At 42.4% G+C, this 27,155-nt stretch overlaps 1 protein-coding gene across 7 annotated transcripts in view; it reads right to left on the bottom strand.

Annotated features, from left to right (window-relative positions):
• The window catches only part of ZNF462 (zinc finger protein 462), a 93,218-nt gene that overhangs the window by 32,615 nt on the left and 33,448 nt on the right, over positions 1-27,155 (bottom strand). For 2 of the 7 annotated variants that reach the window (XM_026061094.1, XM_026061093.1), the window contains 6 exons: positions 20,775-21,026; positions 14,725-20,210; positions 13,633-13,797; positions 11,771-12,045; positions 8,568-8,686; positions 4,213-4,404 (listed from right to left, as the gene is read on the bottom strand). In XM_026061094.1, coding sequence (XP_025916879.1) covers positions 4,213-4,404; positions 8,568-8,686; positions 11,771-12,045; positions 13,633-13,797; positions 14,725-20,210; positions 20,775-20,994 — 6,457 coding nt within the window. In that variant the 5' untranslated portion in view covers positions 20,995-21,026. Of the gene's footprint in view, positions 1-4,212; positions 4,405-8,567; positions 8,687-11,770; positions 12,046-12,411; positions 12,512-13,632; positions 13,798-14,724; positions 20,211-20,774; positions 21,027-27,155 lie in introns of those variants that run through there. The other 5 variants (XM_026061099.1, XM_026061098.1, XM_026061096.1 and 2 more) reach the window with 4 other exon arrangements.

Raw genomic sequence — 27,155 nt, 5'->3', positions numbered from 1 at the left:
ATAAATTTATGAGGCTCCAGATCTGCCAGCCATATCAATATAGAGCAGCACTTTGCTCTACAAAGCAGTTAAGCCAAAGGGGTTATTCAAAGAATAAAGAGCTACTCAAAAGAAGCAATAGTTCTAGCCAGGGCGATTTATGACAAATATTTTACATACTCCCAAGAAGTTTTTGCTGAGGGTAGAGTAATAACACTAAACTGTTGATCTGTCTGTGGAGTCATTTTGTTTTATGGTCTTTACGACAATAGGCTCCGCTCATGGATTTCTCCAGTTTATAAGAGGAAGGCAGTCTTCCACCTCTACAGCCCTTGAATATGAGCAAACACACATAACACCAGGCCTTATGCAAGCATCTGTTCATACGTGCATTCTCCTCAGCTAGTGTTCACTTTAAAGGTAACACCTGTTCCTCTGTTTTCCAGGGTTTAGTCAAACAATTTGTGTCTCTGCCTGGCTTTCATTTCAAGCCTTCCCTACTGACAGAGATGATGATGGTCTTTCAATATTGTAATGACTTGACAATGCAGACTGTGGGATTTCATTGTCTTGCACTCAAATCAACAGCAACAGAGCTGATTCCACACGGCACGAGACTGTAGACTCTTATCTATGACACATATTGCACCACAGGATGACAATATCACCAGTAAATCCATATAACCCTTCTGGGCAGAGATTAACACAAACATAAGTTCTGGTTCTCAAGAAAATGTGAAAAAACATACAACAAAACATATCTTTTTAGGGGATTCATCCAGTCCTCCTCAAAGATTGAGGAGTTCGAAATATTTCAATTTATTCTGAATTTTCACTGTCTAAGGACTCAAAACTCCTAAACCACAGTTTCCTGCATAGTGCAAATAAGTAAGTAAATCCAAACAAACAAAAATTCCAACCACATAACTGAAAATACATAGAATACCACCATCTCTGTCTTCCAAAAGGAAAAATACCTGTAAACTACTGGGAGATCAAAAGAACATTTTACCAGACTGGCCACCTCATTGTTTCAACAGGAGTTGAACGTTGCAAAACTCTCAGTGCCCCTATCCTATGCAAAACAGAAAAGTCACACTGGGGATTACCATTTGCTGGTCTTTTGTGACTGTTTGTAAAAAGAACAGAGTGATTTACCTCTACAGAGGTTAGGATACAGCATGAACAGATCCTTACGTATCATGATATCACACAACACATGGAAAAACAGGTAGGATACAAAAAGCAGTACCTTCCAGCGATTTCTCACTAACAAAGCCTTCTCCATTGACTCACTTCAGAGATTGCCACAAACACCCTGTTATGCCACTGCCCTGGGAGAGGCACATGAGCGTTAAAGTGGTTGTTACGCTTTTTAATGACAATGTAGTTGCCAGGGATGAGCCTACCTAAACCGCTAAACTGCTCCAACTTCACCTCCATGCAAAGTATATCAAGCCCCAAAACACCTCCAGGACATAAAGTTGAACGTTTCAGATATGCTGGCTGCTAACCACACTGAACTGAAAGAGATGAGTCACTCAAATTTAAATATATTTTCATCTTTTAACAAATGGATCAACCTAAAGAACAAAAGAAATGTTCTAAGGAAGGCCCCTCAGGGAACAATTTCTGCAGGAAAAAAAGCAGCAGCTGAAGTTCCGCTGGGCTCTTGTCCCAGAACAGCTCTATTCAAACAGGCGCTCTGCTATTACAATTCGGTACCCTTTTCCCTTTTCTCCATCTTTGCAGGGCTCAACAATTGGCAAGATGAGTTCTGCTAGCTTCTCAAATCTCCCCAAGCCATCCTGCTCTATTTCCTATTCCAGCTACAATATTCATCCATAGACAAGAACAGACCTTTTCTGCAGCCATTTCAATTATACTGGCCTGCTGCATACCTACCAACCTATAAAATGAGTCCATAGCAACATGAAGCAACCTTCTCGTCTGCCGTTCACCCCAGTCCTAGTTCAATTTTGTATCCCCATTAATTTGATCACAGCCCAAGCACAGGTTATTTATACACGCTAACGCAGATGAAATCCAACTATGGTACGCTGTGTGAGCCCCACTTAATATTGCCTCCAGCTGGACATAATAATGCCTCTCACACATACCCATATTTCCTATTATTGGGACCAGTCTTTTATCTAGTCCTATGTATCATCTGCAACTTGCAGGCCTAGGTAACACAGAGCTTGATTCATTCCCTTCTAAAAACCAAAAATAAATGAAGTCACAAGAGCAGCAATCATTAACTTGATCTGCAGCCAACTTCATAATGTCAAAAAACTACTTAAAACAGGTTATTCCTTCCCCAAGCAATGCAGAAAATGTTAACACGATTATTATTATACCTGTACTTGTCTGACTAGCTCCCCAGTGGGTGGCTTCTATTATTGTCAAAGTGACTTAACTATTAACCCTGTTTAAAGATGATCAAGCTAATTGGGACAAATTCTGCGCTGGTCTCAGGCTGCAATACAAATCTAGGTAACAGAGCCATCCTCAAAAAGTGTTTTTGTTAAGAGTCATTATTTTATTCATTTTGGGATGAGTTCACATTAAAGGCTATAAAATTATCTTCTACAGAGATCTTCACTCAATTTGTAACTTCAGTTACCATGACTTTGTGCTCCTGGGATCAGTAAACAAACAAACAAACAAACAAGCAAAACAAAACAAAAAAAACACTGTGAAGTAAATGCACCATCCTTCTCAAGTTCAAAAACTGTCCTTCTGTATCTCTCAACACCACTCTGACTAGCAAAACTTTGCCAACAAACTGGAAAGACCAGGACAGACACTGAAAATTACTGTCCACCTCTTAACAGTCAGTAATGGAACATTCTTTATAGAAAGTAATAGAAGAGTAACAGATACTACACAAGATGTTCTCTGTTTGTTGGATTAGTTTAAGCTAGCATTAGCAAAAATAAATGCTCAGTTAGTAAGTCTTCACTGCACTGTTCCAGACACCCTTTGACAAAAGGCAATCTGAGAGCAGCTGGTCAAAATCTTTTCAAAAGACTCTGTTCCCAAAAGTGACTTGCTGAACCACACAAATATTATTCACTTTTTTTTCTTCAAGAAATTATTTCTATCCCGATTTTTTCTTTCTTTAAATTATTTTCTGCCATTTCCTGGACTTATTTCTTGTCTTTCACTCTTTCTTATTTCACACTTTTTTTCCAATGAGAAAGAAAAGAAGGGGTGATGGGAGACCAAAAAAGCTACAAAGCAATTAGTCATGACACTTATCTCCCCTTTCATTTCACTAGTTAAAAGAAAATTCTGCTTTATTAAAAAAAAAAAAAAAGAAAGAAAAACTCTGGAAAGTTTTGAACATTTTTTTCCTCTCCTAACATCCCCCATACCCTAATTCCTTGGAATTTCTGCAAACACCTGAACCTTTTATTCATCTTCAGCTACCTTCTCCTCCCTTGTCAATGCAACTCATCCAAGAATCAAGATTTTTTGCTCAAAGGTCAACTCTTTTCTTAATTGGCAGTAAGCAACCTAAAACGAGTCTCATAAGCAACAACTGCAAATGTTTTAAAGCTTGCTATAATGCCGCACTACATCTATCCTACAAGTCTACATTTTCTCTGTTAACTGCATCCCCTTTTCTGTTGCTTCCTAGATATTTCCTGCATGCTTCTCTTGCACAAGGGCATTAAAAGCTTTCAAGGAAAGCAGGGAAAAGAGAACAGTTCTCAGAATCTCTCTCCAGCAGATGCAGCTTAATATCTGGAGGCACTGTTTATGCTCTTTGTAGCAAGAACATGAGAATAATCACTTGTACTACCATTATAGGTACACATTTTAAACTTAATCAGCTGGTTTCACTAAAGTGCTCTCCTAACAAGGTAAAGAGGTGTTTTTCAGGAGAACAAATGGAATTAGATGCTCTCTTTCCCATTGGCTTTCAGTAGAAACTCTGCCTCTGAAAATTTTCTACAATATAAATCTCTGCTAAAAAGTAAAGCCACCATAACAAAGTCAAGCGGTGACAGGACAAGTTAGTGAAGTATGAATTGGTGAAGTTCTAAAGCAGGTCATGTCCTAAAACACCATATTTACTCTTGTTTTGTTGCAACTTCTGATTCCTCTTAATGACCAAAGGAAGCCGCTTCTTGGGCAAGCTGCCTGCCGCTTTTTTTTTTTTTTTACTAAAAATATTAAGTGGCACCTTAGAAAATTAAACTCTTGCTCTGAGGCACCTCTTACCATTAGAGTCCTCCACTTCTTCAGCAGCAGTGTGGTTCTTGGAGGTGTGGTGGGCGTGTGAGGCTGCAAGGTTGACAATGCGGGGTCTTGGTAGTGTCAGTGCTTTCCCATGCACTTTCAAGGAGTGCTCTTTCAGCTGGCTGATTGTCATGGTGGAAAATGAGCAGGAGGAACATTTGTAGGCATGTTCACCTGGGTGAGCGAAATACAGGCAAGTCATCAGCTCACAAAAGAAACAAAATGGGGCCCCCATACTTCTCCTACTGAACTTGGCAGTAAAATTCCCATGGACTCCTTCAGCGTGAGACTGATCCCAAAGAGAACAAGCTATATGGGTCTCTGTTGGAGCAGTCTGGACTCTGCAGGTACAGACACCTGCTTTGGACCAAATTATCACTTTCTGACAACTGTAGATCCTTGTCAAGTGACTGATGTCAAAAAACAGAGACCAGACTCTTAGCATGCCTGTGTTGCATGGTATGGGAAGAAAACAGACTCTGGGATGAAAATGGAGTTGTTTGACTACAGCACTGTCAAATTTCCTTGGGAGCACAGCAACTAAAGAGGGCGAAGTCATCCATTTTTGCATGCAGCACATCCAGCATTGTTACTAATGAAGCAAGAAGGAGACCACAAAATGCTACAAAAGGTCCCTCAAAAAAAAAAAAAAAATCTATTTGAGAAAGGTCRCGTTTTCCTTACGTGAAACCTGCCATCAAGCAGAAGTAATCTCCATAGAACTGATAACCAACTCAAGCTTGGTTTACCACAAGAACTGGACACGGCAATACCAGGAACACTTCATATTTGTAGGACTATGTGACAGTGCATTATGGAAAAATCTTAAAAGAAGTGAAAGAATAGAAGTAACGAACAGTAGTGAATTTAATTCCAAATACATTCCAAGCCATAAAGACAGAATACAAGGAAGAAACAAATCCCTGGGACAAGATTTGTTCTGCATTAAGCATCATGGAGGCAACTGGAACACAAAATGAAACTGCCCAACATAAACAAAGTGATATACAGGCGACAAGTTACTGTTTCGGAAGCGCCATTCCATGTATAAGGATAACACTGGCCACACATGAGTTGTACATAAAGTGCCAAAACTAATACAGGAGTGAAATATTCATGAACATAACAGCAGAACAAGAGCTCTGTGTAATGAACAAGCAAGAAAAGTCTTCCATTTCTCAAAAAAAATTAGCAATCAAGGTCCTCAAACAGGTTTGTTCCCAACACCAGAATTAAGCAAATCAAAAGAGAATGTGAAAGCACATGTATTGCAGCCAGAGTAAGCACACATGGAAAGATCAGCAACCTCCCTACATAAAAATAAATCCCACCCCTCTCTTCCAGAAAAACTGTGCTAATCACGGGGAGAAAATATCAACTCCTAGAAAGCCTCGTTGGTTCATCTGAAAAAGAACAGATCACTTAAGAGTCTGAAATAGTGAAATAAGAAATTGTTGCACATGTGTTTTCAAATGGCACTCTTCACTTGCATATTATGTCAGAGACAGATATTAACTTTTTACAAAGACAAAGAAAACGTTTTTTATATAGTATGTATGATAGGCTGCTTAACAGAACAGGATAATACAAGGACAAAAAGTCTCCATCCTCAGATATTTCAAAACCCAAGTGGACATGGTTCTGGCCAACCTGCTCTAGCTGACCTCACTGGAGCAAGGGAGTTAAACCAGATGATCTCCAGAGGTCATTTCCAACCCCAACTATTCTGTGATTCTGTGAAAAAGAAACCCCAAGGTGTAAGATATCATGCTAATACATACATAAAACTTCACAGTTTGTTTAAGAGATTCCTAGATGAGGGTAGGCACCAACCATTAGTTTAAAATCATCACAAGAAATTAAAGCAAATAGAGAATGATTATAAATTAAGAACTCTGGATTGAATTAGTAAATGAGAGAATGTGTATGATTTCAGAGGCATGGCTATGGTTCGACTCAACAGAAGGGTTTTACACATTTTCAGTTGCTAGTTTTGCATTTCATAAAATGATAGCATTAATATATAAATCAATACATCTCAATAATTTCCACGAGGGACTGTCTCAACACCTGAGTTATCCCCAGAGCATTATGTTCCAGATAATGTAGAACCTGAGCAGGGCAAACAGTCTGGCTTACAATCTAATTTGAGGTGAAAACAATTGAGAGCACATTTAGAGATACTGCAAACTACTCTGCTCCATGCCAAAGGAGATGGCATAAACTGGATGAGAACAAATGCCAGAAACATGGTACTGACTGGTACTAGCTGTTAGGCAAGAATACATTTCATAGTGAATGAAATTTGACCAGTCCCCAAAAGATGATGGAGGCAGGCAGACTGAGTGAAAGACTCCAGGATTCTACTGAACTTTAAAGATCCCCAGGAGACTGCAAAAATTCAAGGGCATGTTGTAGGTTTCTGCTTCTTAAAAAAAAAAAAAAGACTGATGATTGATGAGAGAAAAAAATGTGGCAACAAAAGAAAGATTCAGATAAACACTGTGTTACTAAAAGACTGGGGAGTCAGAAGAAAAGTATCCATAAGGTGATTATGCAGTAGGATGTATTTCTGAAGGACCGACTGAAAACATAACACAGCAAAACTCCTTTTGAAAAATATGCCAGCGATTTTTATGTGATATGAGTATTTGTTTGGTAGAAATGGACTGAGGCAGAACAGATCATAAGGCTTTGGAAACCCTACTACACAAGTCATTGTGCAAAGCACTCTTTGGGCTGCAGAAAGCAACTATGAAATCGTGTTCTTGTATGATGCAAAACACGGGTCCACTAATCATGTTCAAGGGCATGACTTTTAATATATAAATCAATGACCTACATGAAGAGGACTGTAAAGTAAATATTAGCTACATGCTAATCATGACACTAAAATCTGGCAAGTTCAAACAAGATAACACAAAGTAGCCCAACTGTACAATGACATAAAAGAAAAAATATATATATATGGCTGGCCAAGACAGAGAACATCGGCACCTCCATACAGCATCTGAGACTTCATAAACTGAAACTGCTGCATACAGGTAAATTTCCTAGAAGAGACGGAATGCCATAGTCCCATACAGAAGGAGGCTGGAAAACTTTAAGTTAATCCACAATACCCATGCAAGTACAGTAAAGTGTCCTGGTATACACTCTATCATCAGAAGATAAAGCATCCAAGTGTGAAATTTGAAATCAATATAGGAAATGGAGTACAGCAGAGACCACCCATCCCTCCTAAATTTTTACAGACGAGAAGTGCATTTGGATCAAGGGCCACAATTACCTTATCAGCCAACAGCCACAAATTCCTCCTGCCCCTTCTCCCCATTTCTCCCTCTTCCTTCTCCATTCTGACTTGAGTACACAATGTGGTGGAAACAAGAAGTAAAGAAAGGAATTTATTTATAGAACCTTGTCATCTGTTCCAGGAGTTTCTATGTGAGAGTTGTAACAATTGGGCTAGTTTGCAGTTTTTTTAAGATTGCTCCATATTCTGCTATTTGCATTAGAATACATGTTTGGACTGAGGTAGGAGGGTTCGCTGTTTTTTAACTGGGAAGATGCAACAGAAGCCAATGGAGCCATTGGTTCCTGACTCCAATCTTCACATAACCTTTCAATGCATGACGGTGCCAGGAGTCTAGGGCCAAGTAATAAAGATCAGTCACCTACCAGGACATTTTGTGTCTCACACCTTTGAACAGTCAAAGGTGCAACACTTTGAGGTGACCTATCCTGCATGATGCATCACCTTCCCAATTCTTGTTCATCAGAAGCATGTTTGCTTGCTTGTATGTATTCTGTATTGCAAGACAGAGGTCTGCAAGATAGATTTCCATGTATAATAATGGAACCGTATCATTCTCAGTCTGCTACACACAGACCTTACTCCCAAAGTTTTCAGTGTTTGTTTTAACATGAAAATCACCATAAGATTCTATGAAACCAAGATGCAATCCTCGGTCCTTTTCCCAGAATCACCTAAAGCACAAACATAAATTAAGATATAGTGGAGCAAAGCTCAGTACCAAGCAGTTGAGACACCAACGGTATATGTGGACTGACTGAACATTCTTGGAAACAAGCAAAGATAACAACAAAAATTCATTTAAATAAAAGGAAATAAGAGAAGAAATAAATTCTTGCCCTCACAGAAACATTATCCCACTGATACAAGAGGCACAGAGGCTGACCAGTCCTGACTTGCCTTTGAAAATCTTACCCACATTTGGTGACAAAACACGTGACCGAAATCAGCATCTCTGATCAGCAACAAGTTTACATGGGCCATTTCAGCTGGAGAACTGCAAAACTGAGAGAGAGAAACTTACCAGCATGAGCTTTGAGTATATGGGTTTTCAGGCGGCTGTTATAAGAGGACTTGAATGGGCAGAGTTTGCAACGGAACGGCTTATGGTGTCCATGGTGGGTCTGCATATGGCGATCCAGACTTCAAAAAAGGAAAGGCAGAAAAAGGAAACACAAAATGGGAAATTATTTCAACTATTCCTTAAGATGCAAACCAAAACACTTGCAGGAATAATAAATTAAGTAAGAGGCAGATCAGGCTCATATATCTTTTCTCATACTATCTCTTAAAATCCAATAGGTCTGCTTACAGAACAAAGTAGAATCTAATCTAGGGAAAAGGAGCAGAACTGACACCAATTTTGTTATGCAGAAAGCAAGCCACTTAAATAAACTCATAGGGAAAAATTACTGTAAATTAAATTACTCCTGATCCAGAYGTAAAAGACTAGTTGAAAGAAATAAGAAACAGACAAGAACAAGAAAATTACCATTACAGATTTTTTTTCCTTGCAAATGTTTTTGTGAAAATATGCCCCCTTTTGTCCTCTTGATGGGAAAAAAAAAAGAGAGAGAGAGAGAGAGATTTTTGACCAGCTTTACTGAGGAAGCCTTCTTTTGGTTACAGCAGCAAAAGCAGATTAGAGATCCTACTCTGGGGAGGGTGCCAGCAGGCTGCAGTTGATGAGTTCCAGGATTAAAAGGCAGCAGAGTTTCAGACATAACAGAGTGGGAGATCCTGCATGGAGCTCAGCAAGAGACAAAGAGGTGGCAAAGACCAGCTTCTACTTTCTACAGGGGAACTGAAAGCTACCTGGATTCAGAGGGGTGTTCATAACCTGCTATCTCCACAACTTCTCCTAACAGCTCAGTGAAATTTTGAAGAAAAGAAAGGATGTTTTCCACAGTTTGTAAGACAATGTCAGATTGACTCCATCTGAGCAAGTCCTGCAGAGCTCTGCAGTTCCCATGCTGTGGCTGACAATCGCGAGTTCACAGTCTCCAGGAAGCAGGCAGCTAGCTTGGGCTATGCGCACCTCCAATACAGCATCTTCTTTGGAAACATTAACGCTCTGTGATCAGTCTAGTCTTAGCCTCAGCCTCCTTATGCATGGTGACAGAACAACAGCAAGGGTAGACAGAGCAATTTGGAGGAGGGGTAATTTATCAGAATTTAGTAATTCTAGGCATACTTCAGCCTTATTTCCTTTTACTTCACCTAAATTGTCCTGTTCTTTTAAAATGAATATCAACATCTAGATCAAGAGCAATCTGTTTCAGCCTTCTCATATTATACAGATCATCACGGGATCTTTAGTCCCACACTGAAAGAGCCTGAGCCAGGAAATCCCTGTTTACCAGTGCTAACACTGAACACTGTGTATTCAAACATCTGATGACAGCAAAAAAAACAAAAAAAACAACCTTATGCCTCATCTCAGGGTCACTTCATAGAAATGTAATTAATAAAAATCCAGCATAAGTTTTATCATCTATGGTAAAATTTATAGCTTTCCAGGGAAATAGGGGGAAAAAAAATTCYTAAATTAGTAGAAGTCAATACTTCATAAAACCCAACATGTTTTAAATAGCTGGTAGGGATGAGCTTACTTAACAATTCAACCATACTGCCAAACATGTATATAACACATACTTTAAGCTATTCTACACAGTAATACTTCCAACTGTTTTCACAACCAGCTACGTTGCCAGCAAGATTTTTCCAAAGGCAGGTTTTTAGGTTTTGGTCAGATTTTCAGGAAGAGTGGTCTGTTTTAACATTGGTTTGGCTTCTCTCATAGACTTCAACACCCAAGAGGGTGATTACATCAGGATCAAAAATACCAGATGAAGCTGAATACCATTCCAACACTGATACCACCAATTATCAAGTTAGGCAATACCTGTACAGTTCCTCCCTGCCATCCACCACCTTTTGACTCACCAATCCTTCCACTCATAGGATACCACTTTATTCAGTTCCTGGGAAACAGAATGACTAGAGACCAAACTCAGCACCAGCCTGATTTTGGAAGCAAACCAATTTATTTGGGCAAGCAGCAGGTCTTGGGAGCCGTCTGAGGCAGGGCATCCCCAATGCCAGTCTTGCCAAAGGAGGTTGGGATATGCCCAGAGGTACCCATCCTCTCCCGCATGCCCTTCCTTACTGTTGGCCACTCAGTTCCATGGGCCTTTTCAACCTGGCAGACCAAACCATGGCGTTGATTTGACATGCTGTGACACTAACAAAAATCCTGCTTTTCAATCCAAGGCGTTTAAAAATGCTTTTTATCATGCTTTCTCTCACACACGCATTTGTTTGCAAAACAGTGACACTTCCCTGGAATTCAAGAGTGCTACTGACAGTGCTATGAATGCCTGTACCAAATGAGCACCTGGATCCTGTTGTTGCAATAGTAAGTAAGCAGCTCTCTCCCCAGAAACTAGAGAAACCATATACATGAGTGTCAGTCTGAGATGCTAGTGGAAAATATTTCACAAACCTCATTTCTTTGTGGCAAGACATATATATAGTTATGATTGAAAGAATTTAAAAACTATCCAGATAAAAACAAAGACAATCTTAGGGAAATCAAAAGGAACACGACTCTTTATGATGCCTAACTACGCATTTTTCCATGTGCTGCCTCAGACAAGGAAGCAGGCTGAGGAAGCTGCTAGTATACCATGCTGGAGTGAAAACTGTGCTCATAGGCTGAAACTGCACACCATAATTAAGGACAAAAAATCTAATTTTAAGATAAGTTTATGATAGCTGTTTAACATTAGAAATGAAAAGTCAAACATCGAAGAGTTGCAGTTATTAGAAACAAGGTAGCTATGTGCAGCAGAAGTTCATTATATATGAAAGATCAATAAAAAATACTTTTCTCTCCTCTTCTTTGCATGTTGAAATTTCATGCTTTTGACAAGGTACAGAAGTGCTGGGCTTCACTGTTTGCTGACTGAGAGAAGTCTTTTGTTTGCGTGCGTTTACCCTACACGCAACAAAAAAAGGACTCTAAATTCAAGAAGATACAAAGATGTGACCTTATATAAACAGCCACAGACAACAGCCAAAGGTTTTGGCACATGGAAAATACCTAAACATTGAGAAAAATGTTGCTCAAAATCAAGTTGCGTGCAGTCTCTTTCAAAGTCAACCTATAAACAGCAGTGCTAGTCTGTCCTTCTTTTGAAAACAAAAATAAAAACCACAACTTACTTGTGCCTGAAAGCTGAGACAAAGGAGCAATACTGGCAGCTGTACTTGTCTTCTCGGGTAAACATGGCGAGAGCCAAGTGACTCCTCTCGTGAGATCGCAGACCCTGCATAGACATCAAAACCCGGTCACACTGGCTGCAGTGGTAGCCCCCAGGCCTGGTTTCATCTTCCAAGGATGCTCCAGATTCAGCTTCTGTAAATTCCACAATGCCAGGGTCTTTGGCTCCCTCACAACCCTCCATCAAAGTTGTGTTTGAAGAATCTTCAGCTTCCTGCTAAAAAACACATACCCCCCCAAAGCCATCAATTCTCTCTCCCTTCTGCCCCTCAGTCTTTCCTATGTGTTCATTTTAATGTCTAGGTTTCCCACTGCCTCATTTTTCTAAATATATCCCTACACAGACTTCGTATCAATGGTTTTCTGAAAAAAGAGACCTTATTTTTAAGGGGAAAAAAAGTAATTATATACATATACACATACATAAAGGTGGAAAAAAATCTCACAGTTTGAACAAATCTGTGTTAGAGAAGACAAAAAGACTAGAATTGAATCATCTATCTTTCAAAAGTCTTGGCATGAATCTTCTAAATTTGAGTTGATAAAAGTTAGTAAAGTACAGAGCAAGTTCATTTTCATTCACCTCCTCTAGCTCACAGTGAGACTGACAGCAGTGTGTGGACCTTGTTCATCAGTGTCAAATTCACAAGAAAGAAGCTGGTACTCTGAGACCGTAGAACCCTCTTAAAAAAACAAAAACAGAAAAAGTTTTTCTCTTGTTCCCTTTCCTAACTTAATTAGCAGATAATGCATTTTGCAGCAACTTTAAAACTCATGAGAATATTTACATCATGTTCTTCTGCTCTTGGATTTTAGCTTTTGTTCCCTGCTGTTTAATATCTATTTGTTCAAAAGATGGCATTGATCCCACATGAACTTCACCTGAGAAGCAGGGAGGAGAGGAAACAGTTTGATAGGAGGAAAGCATCCCAATCAGTCGATAGTATCAGGTAAGCTAAAAGAAAATCAGTGGTAAGACAATGAAAGCTCTCTCAGGTAGCATGGGTTAGACTCTGAAGGACTCAGCTTCCTTAAAGCACACAGCTGACGGCATGAAAGACGCACTCGAGGTTATGCTCTGAGAGCTGCAGCAGGAATCTTTACCGAGTGCTCACTACAGCACGAGGAGAAAGAATGCACAGCCAGTTTCTGCAAGCTTATTGCACTTGCAACTCCCCCTGCCAATATCCTGGAAACAACTGGGCTGCGGAGCACAGCTTGTCCTTGGAGATGTCCTAGAAGATGTTCCTTTGCACAAGGATGAAGCAACAACTTGTTTACAACTAACCATCTGAATGGGACCAGTGGCTCAGCTGGCCAGTTTGAATATTTTGTTTGGAGCTAGCAAGGCAATTGCACCTGCAAAGGTGCACCACAAACAACTTCACACATTTGCAGGAGCACATTTCCTCTTCTTCAAAACAAAACAAAAACAAAAGTTCTTTAAGAGTTTAACTAAAGACAAAAGTAGCCCAGAATAGCTGAAAGTCTCCTGCTCATAAACCAAGCCTTTCGGTCATCAACGACATCAACTCCTTCATGGCAGAGAAGAAATGAGAATTAAATAGTCTTCATGTTCCTGGATTAAGAGTGGAAGAAAGTTAAAACTTCTCAAAATAAACAAATGCACTGCAGAAAGTTGAAATGTTAGATTAGATTGTCATGTTGAACTAAACAGAGAACCCAGTCCAAAACCCATTCAACTCCACGAGAGCCCTCCGTGGGCTTTCCATAAGGCCTGAATCTCAAACACAACAAAACAAAAAATTGTAGTCATCTTTATTCACCTTTTTTAAATTCTCACCTTTACTGTAGCTGACACAGAAGATACATTCCCATACTGTACATGCTTGCGGAGGTGATTACAGATGGCTCGAAGTGTGGGATGGACTTCCACACAAAATTTACATTTGTAGCCAACCACTTTCCTCTCCTTAAGTTTTGAAACATCTTCCAAGTGTCCAAAAGCCTATTGGAATACACAAGCATAGAACAATTTACACACTGAAATACATGTTGACATCTTATTTTTAGGAATAAAGACCAGATTTTGCACCTGAAGCAAAATTATATTTAACATACAGATGTCCTGTTTCGCAGAACCACAATTTCTATTGACACCTATTAAAGGCTCCAGAATAAGCAGGCAATATATCTGCATAGGAGGAACACTGAGCTTCTCCATAACAGGGATCCTCTAGAAGATAGTTTAGTTTGCAACTGCAAGGGCAAACCACTACTCCCCCAAGAGCTGTGAGGAGCTTTCCACAGCAAGTACGATTATTCCAAACTGGAGAAGAAATAAGTGGGGAGTGGGCAGAAAAAGGCAAAATTTGGTCTTCTGCTCACAGGGCACTTGTTCAAAGCTTCAGTCATCAGATAGAGTCATGTTAATATTGAGCTCTTTATCAGAGAAAGTACTGAAAGAGACAAGCTTGAGAAGGAAACTGGTGTGTTATTTTGTGGTATACTGAAGACGGGGACAGGACTTTTTGTAAAGAATCTATAACAAAGTACATGGCAGCCTTGAAACAAAAGAACAAGCAACTGTCAGATACAAACGACCTTCCAGAAGGGTGGGAGGAAGGAAAGAAGATAAAGAAAACACTGAAGGAAGCAGTAGGAAGGAGCTGGGCTTCCTATGGAATTTAGGAAGGGGTGGAGAAAGAAGGAAAGGATGAGGAATTTAAAGCAGAATGTGTAATTGACTTATGGCGCTCACTGGCACGCTGAGTCATTCATCAGCCTGTGGTCATTTGGCTGTCAAAGAGAACATGCAAGTGGGCATTAGTACTTAAGAGCCTCTTGGGGTGCAGAAGGGTCATTTTTTTGTTTCTTTCTCTCCCCTTGCAGGGAGGACAGAGCAGGGAAGTAGACCCGACATACAGAACCTTACCCTCTCTTGTTTGAAATCTGCAAAAGCACCATCTGCGTATTTCTGCTTGCTCAAAAGCTGTTTCCTCCTCTCCTGACGTTTGGCACGCTTCTGGAATTCCTCATTGTGACTATTCAAGTGTGAGGTCAGCTCTGCCGTGCTATGCAATTTAGTATCACAGTGCTTGCACTGGTAGACAGCGTTCTGCGAACGGGTGCCACTTCCCAGTATGGTAAAGTCTCTCTTCAAATCCTTGCTGTGGTGGTCAGTGTAATGCATGCACAGCAGCTCTGCTGTGCTGAATGAGAGCTTGAAACATTTTATGCACCTGAAAGGAAGCCACTCAATTTCCTGAGCTTCGCTCTCCACTTCAGGCTTTTCAAAGTCATTCCTCTCCTCAGCTGGAGTTGGCTTTTCATGTTCGTCAGCATATACAGCAGTGAAGTAACCCCCCAGCTTGCTCGCATGCTGCTTCTTAGGGAAAACACCAGGGTGACGCTTCATGTAGTGGGACACAATGCCTTTTTTGCTAAAGGACTGGAAGGAACAAAGCGAGCATTTCTTCTTCTCCACTGCTCTCCTCAGCTCCTCACTTAACTGAGGAGTGTCATCCTTGGGAGGAGATGGAATGATCACTTTATTGGGTTTGTCGCTTACGGTCCTGGAGGCCGCTAAGCAGTGAGTGTAGTAAGCATCAATGTCATGTCTTTTCTGGTAGTGTGCCGCAAGCCCTTTGCGGATAGGGTTGGTGTAGGAACACAGAGCACACTTGAAGAGGTTGTTCTTGCCCTCTGGCTGCGCCCGGACGTTGTTATGTTTGATGCGGTAGTGCCTGGCTATCCCCTTCCGGGTGGAACAGAAGTATTTRCAAAGCTGACACCGGAAAACTGTGTGAGACACTAAGTGAGAACTGGAGAAATGAGCTGCTGGGACAGAGATTTCTCCAACATCCTCAGCAGCAATTTCTGGGGAGGCCTTGATTTCAGTCACTATGTCTGGCTCCACTGAGGTGGACACCTTTGGTGGTGATTGGGCAAAAACATCAAATTCAGGCTGATTGTGGTATTTCTCATAGTGAATTTTGAGCTTCTCCAGTGTACCATGGGTATAAGGGCACAGTTTGCACCGATAAGCACCATAGCCTTGCTTGAAAATCCTGCTCGTCTCTTCCACATCATTCTGAGTAATGTCATTTGACTGTTCCACATCATGCACAAAGTCTTCAGCAGTGACCTTTATCGATGGGTGCCGTTTCTGGTAGTGTGTGAGGACACCATGAATGCGTGTATTAATGTATGGGCAATGTCTGCACTTATATACAGCCCCTGGGTTAATGTCTATGTCCTGAGCGAAGTCTGCAGCTTTTACTTTCATGCCAGGATGTTTTTTGCCATAATGTGTCAGGAGACCATGCAAGTTGTTGTACTCAGACTGACAAACTGTACACTGATACGGAGTGGAGGAAATGGCAGGGTTTGCTGATGCCAGCTGGACAGTTTTTTCCTGGGAGAGGCTGGGGTCCTCTGCACACTCTGCATCTTGATCCATCTGTGATGTTGTAATCTGGTCTTCAGAACTGATCCTGGCCCCAGCTTCATCAGGCTGCGTACCAGATTTCTCAGCAGCATCTTTCTCCTTAATGATATCTAACAACACAGATTCATCCCCATTCATGGCCCAAGGGTGAAAAGCTTGGTAGTGATTAGTAATATCCCAAATGGAAGATGCTTCAAAAATGCAGTCTCTGCATTTATAGGTCTTTGTCTCTGTTGGCATCACTAGAGCAGGAGGGGAAGGATCAGGACCTGCCCAGAGTTTAGTTGCCATGTACGTATAGTCAACATAATGCTCAGGATGTCTCCTTTGGTAATGCACAAGCAAACCACTCGGCTCCGTGTGTGAATAAATGCACCATTCACAGTGATAACCAGCATCTATCAAGCCATCCAAAAATGCCCATCTCAGAATGGATGTTACGGTGGCCTTTAGAGTTGGGTGGTCTTTCTTGATATGCTTCCTCAATGCATAGAAGTAAGGCGAGGTGTAGCTACACTGCCTGCATTTGAGGGCTCTCAACTTTGACTTGTCCCGCTCGGTGCTGGAGGTGTGAGCAGGCATGCTGCCAGATGATTTCTTCTGGCTGCGATCGCAAAGGCTTCTAATGGTGGCTGTATGCTGCCTAATCACATCTGCGTTAGCTTTGAAGTCACGATGCTTCTTTTGATAATGAATGAGCACGCCTTTCACGGTTCGGTTTCCATAATCACAGTGTTGGCAGAAGAACATTTCATTCTCGGGAGGATTCACAGAGCTCTCAGAACTGCCTCGGCTCAACTGCATTGATACTGGTGGCCTCTGAATACCAGGTGGCAACTCACCAGCCCTCATCATTGCTGCAGTGGGGGGTGCCTGCCTAATGTATTTGGCAGTGACCTTTATTTCTGGGTGTCTTTTCTGGTAGTGGACAAGCACTCCCACAACTGAGCGGTTGCTATACGAACAGTGTTTGCAATAGTAGAGTTCAGTAGCAAGGTCTGGGGGTGGTGGTGGTGGAGGTGGAGGTTGCGAAGCCAAGTTAGACAGTTTTGGGGAGACAGGTGTCCCCATCTCAAAAGACATCTGAGCCAGGGCAGAGCCCCTGTCAACAGAGACTACACGCATGGTCTTCTGAATTCTGAAATAAGACGCTTTTTCTTCAGGGTGCTTTTTCTGGTAATGCACTAGGACTGAATGCATGTTGGGGCTTGCAAATGAACACACGTCACAGTCATAAACAACCACAGTATTGACTGAAGGCTCCTTCTGATTTTCACATTCAGGACTAAAACTCTTGGCGGCACTTTTGGTAAAACCAGCTGGCATACCAGCCCCACGAGCCACGGGGGTGGAGGTTGCCATAGTTTTTGGAGCAGAATTCAAGATTTCTCTCAGTGTCTGAGACTCTGTGGTCAGACCTTCTTGCTGCTCAACAACATAGCTTGAAAATATCATTGCATTGTTAATTTTCACTGTGGGATGCATTCTTTGGTAATGTGGCATCAGGCTTCTAACATTCGGGCTTGTATAAGAGCAGAAGCGACAGCGGTAGATCAGATCAGAGTGATCGAAGTTCAGTACATTCATAGCTTCAGGGTGATGCTCTCCATAATGCTGCTGCAGGTCTTCAAAGTTTGTGTAGTCAATATAACACTCAAGACATCGGTATACCGCGCTGTGATCATTGGGATCCAAGATATATCTAAAGCTGAATTTAATATAGGGGTGCATCCGCTGGTAGTGGGTGCTAACACTCCTGGCAGATTTGTTGCTGAAATCACAGTGTTTACAATAATAAAGCCTGCCAGAGTCATTAAACTCTGCATTCTCGTTGTTCTGATCAGCACCATACATGTTTGACTGGCTCCCCAGAACAGAGGCATTAGGGCTCTGATGGTCTTTCATACTGACAGAAGAATAATAATCTTCCTCATCTTCAGATAAAGTGAGCTCAATCTCCGCTCCATTGGTGGAATTATAATCATGCTGCATGCTTCTGAAGCTTGCCTCCTTCTGGGAATCATTAGCCTCTCTCCCCCACATTTGCTGGGTTGTGTAAGAACTGGAAATCTCTATCATTGGTTCTGTTTGCTCTTCTTCTCTGTCCAGCTCCACTTCTATCTCCACCTCATTGTCTTCCTCCTCTTCCTCATCATCCTCTACATTAATCACAGCATCTTCTTGCTGTTTGTTTTGGTTGATTTTGCTCTGCAGGTTGCTTGCAATTTCATCAATTCTAGTTCTCTTTTTCACAGGTGAGAGATCCAAAGGAAAGTCATTCGAAACCTTCCGAGGGGCCTTCGCGACAAAGTTATTTTTAGATGAGAGACCAAGAATCGAGGTCTGGCTTTTCTTCACCGTGCTGGCAGAGGTGTGTGCATCTACCTCGCTCTCTTGTGGCATATTGGATGGCGGTCCATCGTACTTTGGCAAGTTGTCACAGAATGAGTGCTTGTGCTGCTGATGAACTCTGAGGCCTTTCAAAGTTGTGGTAGAATAGTTGCACATTGTGCACTTGTAGGGATGCTGCGAATGAGGTTGGGGTGACTGCTGCTGTTGCTGCTGTTGCTGCGGCACTGGTTCCATCATCCCAGCTGACTTCCTGCCATTTATACTTCCAGTCTCGTAAGACACCGTGCTCTCATTCAAAGAAGAAGCAATGCTTTCACTCTGAGAGTTCACAGGGTCCCAGTCTGGTGTTGTACCTGTATGACACTGCTTATGGGCTCCAAGCTTTAACGAACTCTTGCAAGTGAAAGGGCATTCATCGCACTTGTATACAGCTGTCTTCCCAGAGAGGTGGATGTTCTCAATGTGACGGGAGATGCTTCGGCGATGCATTGTCAGAAAAGGGCAAAAAGGACACTGGAACCTGTTCATATATCTTCTAAAAGGAATCCCCTTTGTCTCCAATAGTTTGTTGCCATCAGAACCCATCAGCTGCTCTGCAGACATTCCTGAAGTCTGGTGATCCATGGAGTTCAAGCCATTCTCGCTGTCCATTTCATTTAGCTCTTCATCTGAGCTGGAGTCATTTAGCATACTGTTTGTTTCCAGGTCAGCAGAAGAATTTGTCATATCAGCAATTCCATAGCGGGATCTGTCGGACAAATTAACCATGCCCGAGTTGTGAGGTGACTTAGGCTTCATCTGAGGATAAGACACAGAAGAAAACTTGGAGGATGTAGAAGAGTTTGCCCTGATAAGGGAATTGCCCATAGAGCTTCTGAAGTTTGAGACATTAGCATTCGGTATCTCACGTCCTGTAGTATTCATGGAGATATAATTAGAGTTTGGGGAGGCATTCTGGGTGCTCTTACTCTGCGCATCAGGTGCACCAGTTCCCTCTTGTTGCTGCCTCAGACTTGAAAGTATTTTTACCATGCTGCGGTGCTTCTTCATCATGTGGTCACACCAGCGCTCCCTTCGAGGCGTCTGGTAGCTGCACCATTCACAGCAAAAGTTGCCCCTGGACTTTGTCAGGGGCTTGACCATCGATTCCAAAATGCTCCTCTCGACCACCTCTGCAGGCAGCTCCTTGCAGGGCTCCTGCACAGGCACAGAGGCAGATGTCGATTCAGATATAGCCGCAGCAGCAGCAGGGGGAGTTGAACTCTCTTTCAGGTTGTTCTTGTGATACATTTTCTGGTGCTTAATAATCCTTGCACGCCTGGGTGATTTGTAGGTGCAGAACTGGCAAGAGAAAACTTTGCCAAACCCCTCATGCATCATGATGTTGTAATTTAAGGAACCAGCGGTTGGTGGCCCCACTGAGCTCCCCCCAGCCTGTGCTCCATGAACCTTGCGTGTGTGCTCTATAAGGAGGTTTTTGGAACGGAAGTAACGCACACAGAACTTGCACTGGAAAAACTTGCTGGTTGGTTTAGGATTTGGAGCCATATGCTGACCATAGAAACTCTGGCTCTGGCTATAGTAACTTCCAGTCCCCATCTGAGTTGCTGCATTTTGCCCTAAAATAAGAGTTAAAGTGAATATGTGAATAAATTAAATCAACTGTTTTTTTCTCCACCCACCCTGTACGCATAAGAATACCACCACATCCTGAATGGATAATAATCACACCAGGATTCCCTCACTTATTTATGATGAGGCCTATCATATAATAATAGCCAGAAAACTGACCATTATGCATAATATTCATATATACATGACTATGGTGTAAAACCTAGGATGGATCATTTCCAACATAATCTTCTGGGGTGGAGGAGGGGGGGAAGCTAGTACACTAATAAAGTTCAAAATTTTGAGGTCATTCTTGGTGATGAAGAACAACCACAAAGATCTGAAAACCAAAAAGCAGTATGAAGGAACACATGAAAAGCAGTTGGGAAACAAATCCACCCTCCATGTTTGCATTTGCAGAAAAAAACATGATCAGATCTAATATTGCTGAAACTAGACAACATATGCTCTGCTCTCATAGCAATAGAGTTTTTAAAATCCCATTAAAAGTACAAATTAAAATGCACTGAAATAAGCCACATGTGAAATAGGGGGTTAGCGTTGAGATTTACCTGCTATTTCATCTGCAATTGTAAATTCATCCTTTACAGAAGAAAATTCAACCTCGGTCTGGTTGCTAGCATTCATGGAACCAGACCTTGGCTGGCTAGGGCTTTCTTCAGAGACATCTGTTGGCTGCAGAAAAGCAGTGTGAACATCCTGAATGTGAGCTTTTAGGTCTTCATAGGATGGAGCTCGAAAATCGCAGCCATCACACTGCAGCACCTCCATGGTTCAGGGGTGTCCTTTTACATTAGAAAATTCTGCAAGAAAAAGAGGGGAAGCAGAGAAGAAATAGAGATGGGTTTTACATCAATCCCATTCTAATGAATTTTGAAAATATGTAATACCAAGCTTATGATGACTTAGTCATTTAGAGGAATTCCATAACTACCACAGTGTAAAACTCAACCTTTGGTATGTATCTTAAGAGGCATCAATTCAGATTCACTGAAAGTCCTATCTAGGTAGCTCACAAGTTGCTGACTCAACACTACAAACAGTCAACCTTCTGACAAATGAGTATTGATTCAATGGACTTTGTCCTCTTGGCTTTCCCATTACACAGGACAGGGCTGTTGTTCAGAAGTCTGTCTCGTTCAAAGACCAGAACGGGTTTGCTAGAGAAACAGCACATTACTCCCAAACAGTCATGCACTGAAATTTACACAGAACAGTAGTTTCTGCCTCTTTGAGGCCCACTCTAACCTTCCTAGAAGTTGCAAGGTCCTGCCTGCTTCATTACCAGAGTTTAAAAATCTCCACAGAGAAACACTTTAATTTCTTCGCAACATCTGATCATTCCTGACTTTGGTGGAAAACCTAGACATTATTGCAAGATGAGATCTAGCTACATGTATCCAAAGTATCCAAGGTGGAATGGTTCACTCTGCTTTACTTCCTCCAAGCTTTGTGAGGACATCTCTATTCTTCATTGAAATTCTTAGTTTCCTTTTAGTCTGTTTTGGGGGATATATCCTTGGTGGGTTAGGAGCCTAAGGAAAGGTGATGTCTGAAGGAACAGATGGACAGCAATGGGAATAGGAATATTGCATAAGTACAATGGAAACATGAATAACAAAGATGTCCCTCAAAAACATCATGACTTCCCTGATTCATCCGAAAGCCTTGGACACTCTGAACTACCATAAGGTTTGGCAATATCAGGTATGGTGGTTCAGTATGTGACCAAGTAATCATGCATCACAGAGTTGTGAGGGTATTTGTCACCGGACTCAAAGTTCACATCCTGCCACGAAGGATAGTACACACAAAACACAAGCAAAAGGCCAAGATCCTCCTACCTTGAACAGCACTTGGGCACAAGAGCAACTTCCTACACTAATAAATGAATTACTTCTTTAAGTTTCCTTAAAGTTCCATGCCGTACTGGCCAGATAAGCTAGCCATTCCAGACGTTCAAGATGCAAGGGCAGCCCAAAACGTTGAAAATCCCGTGTATTTATTGTAGAGTGTGAAGCTACCTCACCAGGAAGGAGAAAACACCAAAACATTAGAGCACAAAAGCAAAAGAGGACACAGCATCAGGATTTTACATGAGAGAATGCTTCTTCTGATAGCTTGCTAAAATAAACTTCTAGCAAGTCAAATTCTGGACAGTCTGAGCACACAGGCACTCCATGTATTTACCTACATTACTTTGCAGACTGCAATGTGTCCTTTCTCTCTCCCCCTCCCTCCACCACCAATAAAGAAAATGAATGCTGCACCAGCTTCTTTTCAGCTAACAAAGTTACAATAATCGAGATACTCAAGCTTTTATGTGCAAGCACCAGACCAAATTGTGTGGAAGAGGTTGCTATCTGCTCTGGATCAAATTACAGCAGTGAGTGAAGCCCCACCCCACGTCTCCTTTAGCACAGTCCATTAGACCTGAAAACAAATTTTTCCATGGAGCAGACGACTCCTGCATTTAGAGCACTTCACAGAAAAGCAGATCATCCAGTTTTCACTACCCATCCCCCAAGCTTAGTCCTTTCATCTCAGCCAAACAAGCCACAGCTCTGCTGAATGTGTTTATCACACTTTCAAGAGATATGAGCCCCTGCGTCACTGAAGCTTTAAGACTCACTAAGCTGCCCTAGTCCTCTGAGCTTTGGGAGCAGCCATTTTAGCTCAGACAACTCCTGCACTCAGAGGCTCATAGCTTCTCGCCTGTGCACAACATGGCCTCACTTATCTCAGCTTCATCTCAAGCACACCAGGGTTTTCCTTTTTCCCCCCCTTTTTTTCCCCTCCTCCTCCTCCTCCTCCTCCTCCTCGGATGATGCTTGAAAAATCAGCCTCTCCAGAGCACAGCTTCCCTTGTCCTGTGTGGCTTGCTCCCAAAACCATGTAGCCACTGTCCCCCCACGCTGCCCAAGCAGCACCTTCCCTCCCCTTCAGCAGGTCACCCGAAAGCATCTCCCAGGGTTGGTTCCCCTGTCCCATGGATGACACAAACCACGCTTTGTGCCAGCATTACAGCATCAAGACACTGGTCCAAGCTGTCCTACAGACAGAGGCAACACACAGCCGAGCCTCCCAGGAAGAAGAGGAGGAGGAGAAGGAGGAGGAGGAGGCGGCGGGGGAGGCAGGCGGGGGGCCTCCAGCCTGCCCTGTCCCTGGGGAGCCCTCCTGCTCTGCGCAGAAGACACACCACCCCACTCCCCTGCCAGATTCCAAAGTCTAATGACCTTTGTTAATCACCAGCCAGCCTGTCTGCATCAGCAAGCCCTGCCAGCAGACACACCCTTCAACACAAAGGCTGTAGCTATGCCTTTTAAGAGAGGTTCTCTGAAAGCTCCATTGTGTAGAAGAGAGGAAAAACAACACACAGACACACACACACAAGTCTCCCTCTCTCTCTCTCCCCCCTGAAAACTTCAGCCCCTTTAGAAACACCACCACAAAAACAGCTTTCTGCTCTGTGTCTCTTTTGGAAACCTCAGGCCAGCTTTACAAAATAGAAAATCAGAAGGGAGGGCAAACCTGAAGTTCTGAAAAGGATAAGCCTGACCGCTTCAAGAGGTAAAAAACACCATCATCCCCATCCCTGGCAGTCGCAGTTCTTTAAAATGCTGATACTTTCAGAAGCTGTCCTCAAGGATGCTGCTTGCTGTCCAGACAATCTCAAACCAAGAGTACCCTTCTTCTGCTACAAAGCAAAATGTTGAGAGAGTTGAAAGATCCATAATAGCTGCCGACTATAAAAAATGCTGAAGAAGCCTTTCTAACAGGTTCTAGCTTTAATGTCAGTATGGTCTCTATCACAAAGGCAGCACCAAGTCATGGAAGAGGTTAATCTTACAGCAGCTGAGAAGAGCAAACATCAGGTACAGCTGAATGGCCTTCAATTTGATGCTTTCACCAAGCATCACGCTGAAAGCAGGATGAAGTGTTTTGTTAGGAATTCTGCTCTACTATTTGCACATTTTTCTTTAAAATTCAGGCATTGCACAAAGGGGGAGAAAAACACAGAAACTGCTAGTTTGAGCTCATATATCAAAAGAAACTGAAACACAATACGTGTCTTTCTCTCCTTTTTTTGTCTGCATGGAATATGGAGCTCAGAGAGACCCACCTACCCAACAGCAAAGAGCATTTCCAGTGCAGATGTTAATACTGTGCCAAGACATGCACCCCAAGCAAAAGAGACAAAGAACAAGATTTGCACATTTGTCCACCGTGACCAGCTACAGCAACACCTTCCATACGTACAAACGACACCTTCTGCATTTAGTTTGCTTAATAAAACCTGCAGTCCATAATCCCTTTAATTTTCAAACAGCACCACAGCAAGACTTAGGGGGGAATGGAGGTGGGGTGGGGGGGGAGGGGGAAGGAGGGGCAGTTACCAAATTTTCTAAATCAAAAGCAGAACAGGAAGTCTGGGGGAAAGAAAAAAAAACACACAACCACCATAAAATGAATCCATAAATCCCACAACTCCTCTAAAATATTCACAGCCAATCTCTTGAGACCACATTGCCCACACATAATGTGACTTATAAAATACCCCTACTAATGTGAGGCTAGCCTCACCAAACAGATGATAAAACATCATTGTCCAACTACTTTGCAACTGCAATCTTTTCTTAAAGTAGGTGGCTGTAATGTTTGACATGGAGAAGAGGTATTCTCATTTCCCTCATGAGGGGAAAACTCCCAAAACATTGTGCAAAAGAGATTCTCAAAGTTACATAGTTTTAAAGACCCAAGGTGGAGTCTCCAATTGTCCTCAGCTTCTTTTGCTACACTCATGAATACACGAGGAGAACATCAGAGACACAGTTGCAATAGATTTCTAGGTTTCTAAGAATCCAAAACAAAAGATAATTGTGCTTGTTGAACAACAGTCATTACAGAATTTGGCAGCAGCCAAAGTAGTACAAATCATTATGTTTAAGTTTGGTCTTAATGCTTCAAAATACAAAATTAATTGTGAAGCCCAAGGCACTGACCTCAAAACTGAGCTTCTGTGGTTGACTACCCATCCGTTACATTTCGAGACGGAGTCAGCAGCACTCCTCGAAGTCGGGAACGTGCACGTGCACAACCGCAGCGGGAAAGGCCAGGCAGCCCACATGCACACACCACATGCGCTTCCCGCTCGGCCTTGGTGACGTCACACTTAAAACGAAGAAATCCCCCCGTTTTCCGACACCTCCTGCGGCCGGGGGCCCAGAGGCTTCCTCACCGCCAGGGCGCAGAGGCAGGTTACGCACGTGCACCGCGGCCAACCGGCCCCAACGGCTTCCCCCTGCCACCACCACCACCACCACCACCCCGGGCCCCCATTTTAGGCCCCCCTGACCTCAACCTCGACCTCGACCCGCCGCCGCGCTGCTCCACGCGTCGCTCCCGGCTCATCACCGGCGCGAGGCGACGCGACATGGCGCCCTCACAGCGTGGCGCGAGCCCCCAGCGCCGGCCAGCGCAGGCCCGACTCGCCTGCCCGAGCTACCGCCTCCGGCAAAAAAAGGCGGGAAACTGCRGCCTGTTATTAGGTATCACAAAATTTTCCAGAAAATGAACCTGAAACCCTGCAGGCAGTGCCGCAGGGCAGGCGTTTTCCCCTGCCACAGACGCCTCGGTTTTAGGGAGCACCACCGGGAGCCCTCCACCCCTGCGGGCTGGATCGCTAGTCGGACGCTTAATTTAGCTAACGCACAGCGCAGCTTCTGGGCTGATTTGCTTAGGTTTGGGGCCTTCTTTTCTTTTTTTTTTTCTTTTTTTTAATTCTTCTTACACAGGATAGCAGTGGGGAAAACAGGGACTAAACAAAATCATGGGAATGTTTATACATCTGAGAAACTGGAAACCTGAAGGCTATTCTAGTTGGAAAAAAGACGGTCTTATCTTTCATTTATGAGTGAACATAATTAATGAGGAATTCCAAGAACAAATTCAACCCTCGGTTAAAGTCTGGCAAACTTACTCAACTCGTGGGTCTTTTTCAGTGATCACTTTTCAGTCAAACTACTGGGATTCTTGGTCCTCTGAGAGTTGATTTTGGAATTACTCCTCCAAGCTGATAATAAAAATAAATTAAAATGAAATGCCACTTTCCTTCTCGTTTTTTTTAAGCTGGGTTTTGACAGAATTCCATGAGTCGGGTTGCAACTTTTCACTCCCATACAGTTATTTTGTGGTTCCAATTTGCATACAAAGCACCTAAAGAAAAACTTTATCACCCATTATAGATTTTATTATCAAAATCCCCACACTGAAGTCCAGTTTGGGGTTTTCTGTTTTACTTTTTGAAACTCAACAGTTATACCCATGAGACAAATATTGATATAGATGATTCTTACTCCTGTCACCCATTTCTTCCAGTAAATATTTCATCAAATTTCAATTTGTTCTCATTTCTGTTGACCTACATAGAAATGCAGAGCATATTACAATGTAAAATGTCAAAGTTTTCAGGAAAGAAACTTCAATTAGAGATCCACTGCAATTCAACAATAAAAACAACAACCTAAACAGAACAGGGACAGACCCCAAAACTTTTCCTAAAATGTGTTTATCCAGCCATCTGGAAGACTGAATCTGAAGCAAGCTCCAGGTCAAATTCCACGGAGAAAAGGTTTCTACTACACATTCTTAGTACTTCCTATGTCAAACTTTTCCAAAATCCTCCTGTCACAAAAAGCAGCACAACCAACTTTGTTAATGTCTATACAGTTACCATTTACTTATATTGCTTTTCAGTATCTGAACACAGTCATTCATTTGACATATCGGATACCATTTAACAAGCACTATGGGTCACTGTAAAGCCACTATATAACTCACAAAATCTTCTACGCTTTAAAGGAAACAAAAATGACATTACTCCTAAAGCTTGTGGAAGAGGGCTATACAGTGTTGGTTTCCGCCCAGAAGCA

The sequence above is a fragment of the Apteryx rowi genome, unplaced genomic scaffold (genome assembly GCF_003343035.1).
Source record: "Apteryx rowi isolate R43461 unplaced genomic scaffold, aptRow1 scaffold_176, whole genome shotgun sequence".
In the NCBI taxonomy this organism is placed as follows: Eukaryota; Metazoa; Chordata; class Aves; order Apterygiformes; family Apterygidae; genus Apteryx; species Apteryx rowi.
The sequence above is the reverse complement of the archived record's forward strand: the minus strand, read 5'-3'. Positions and strand labels throughout refer to the sequence as shown.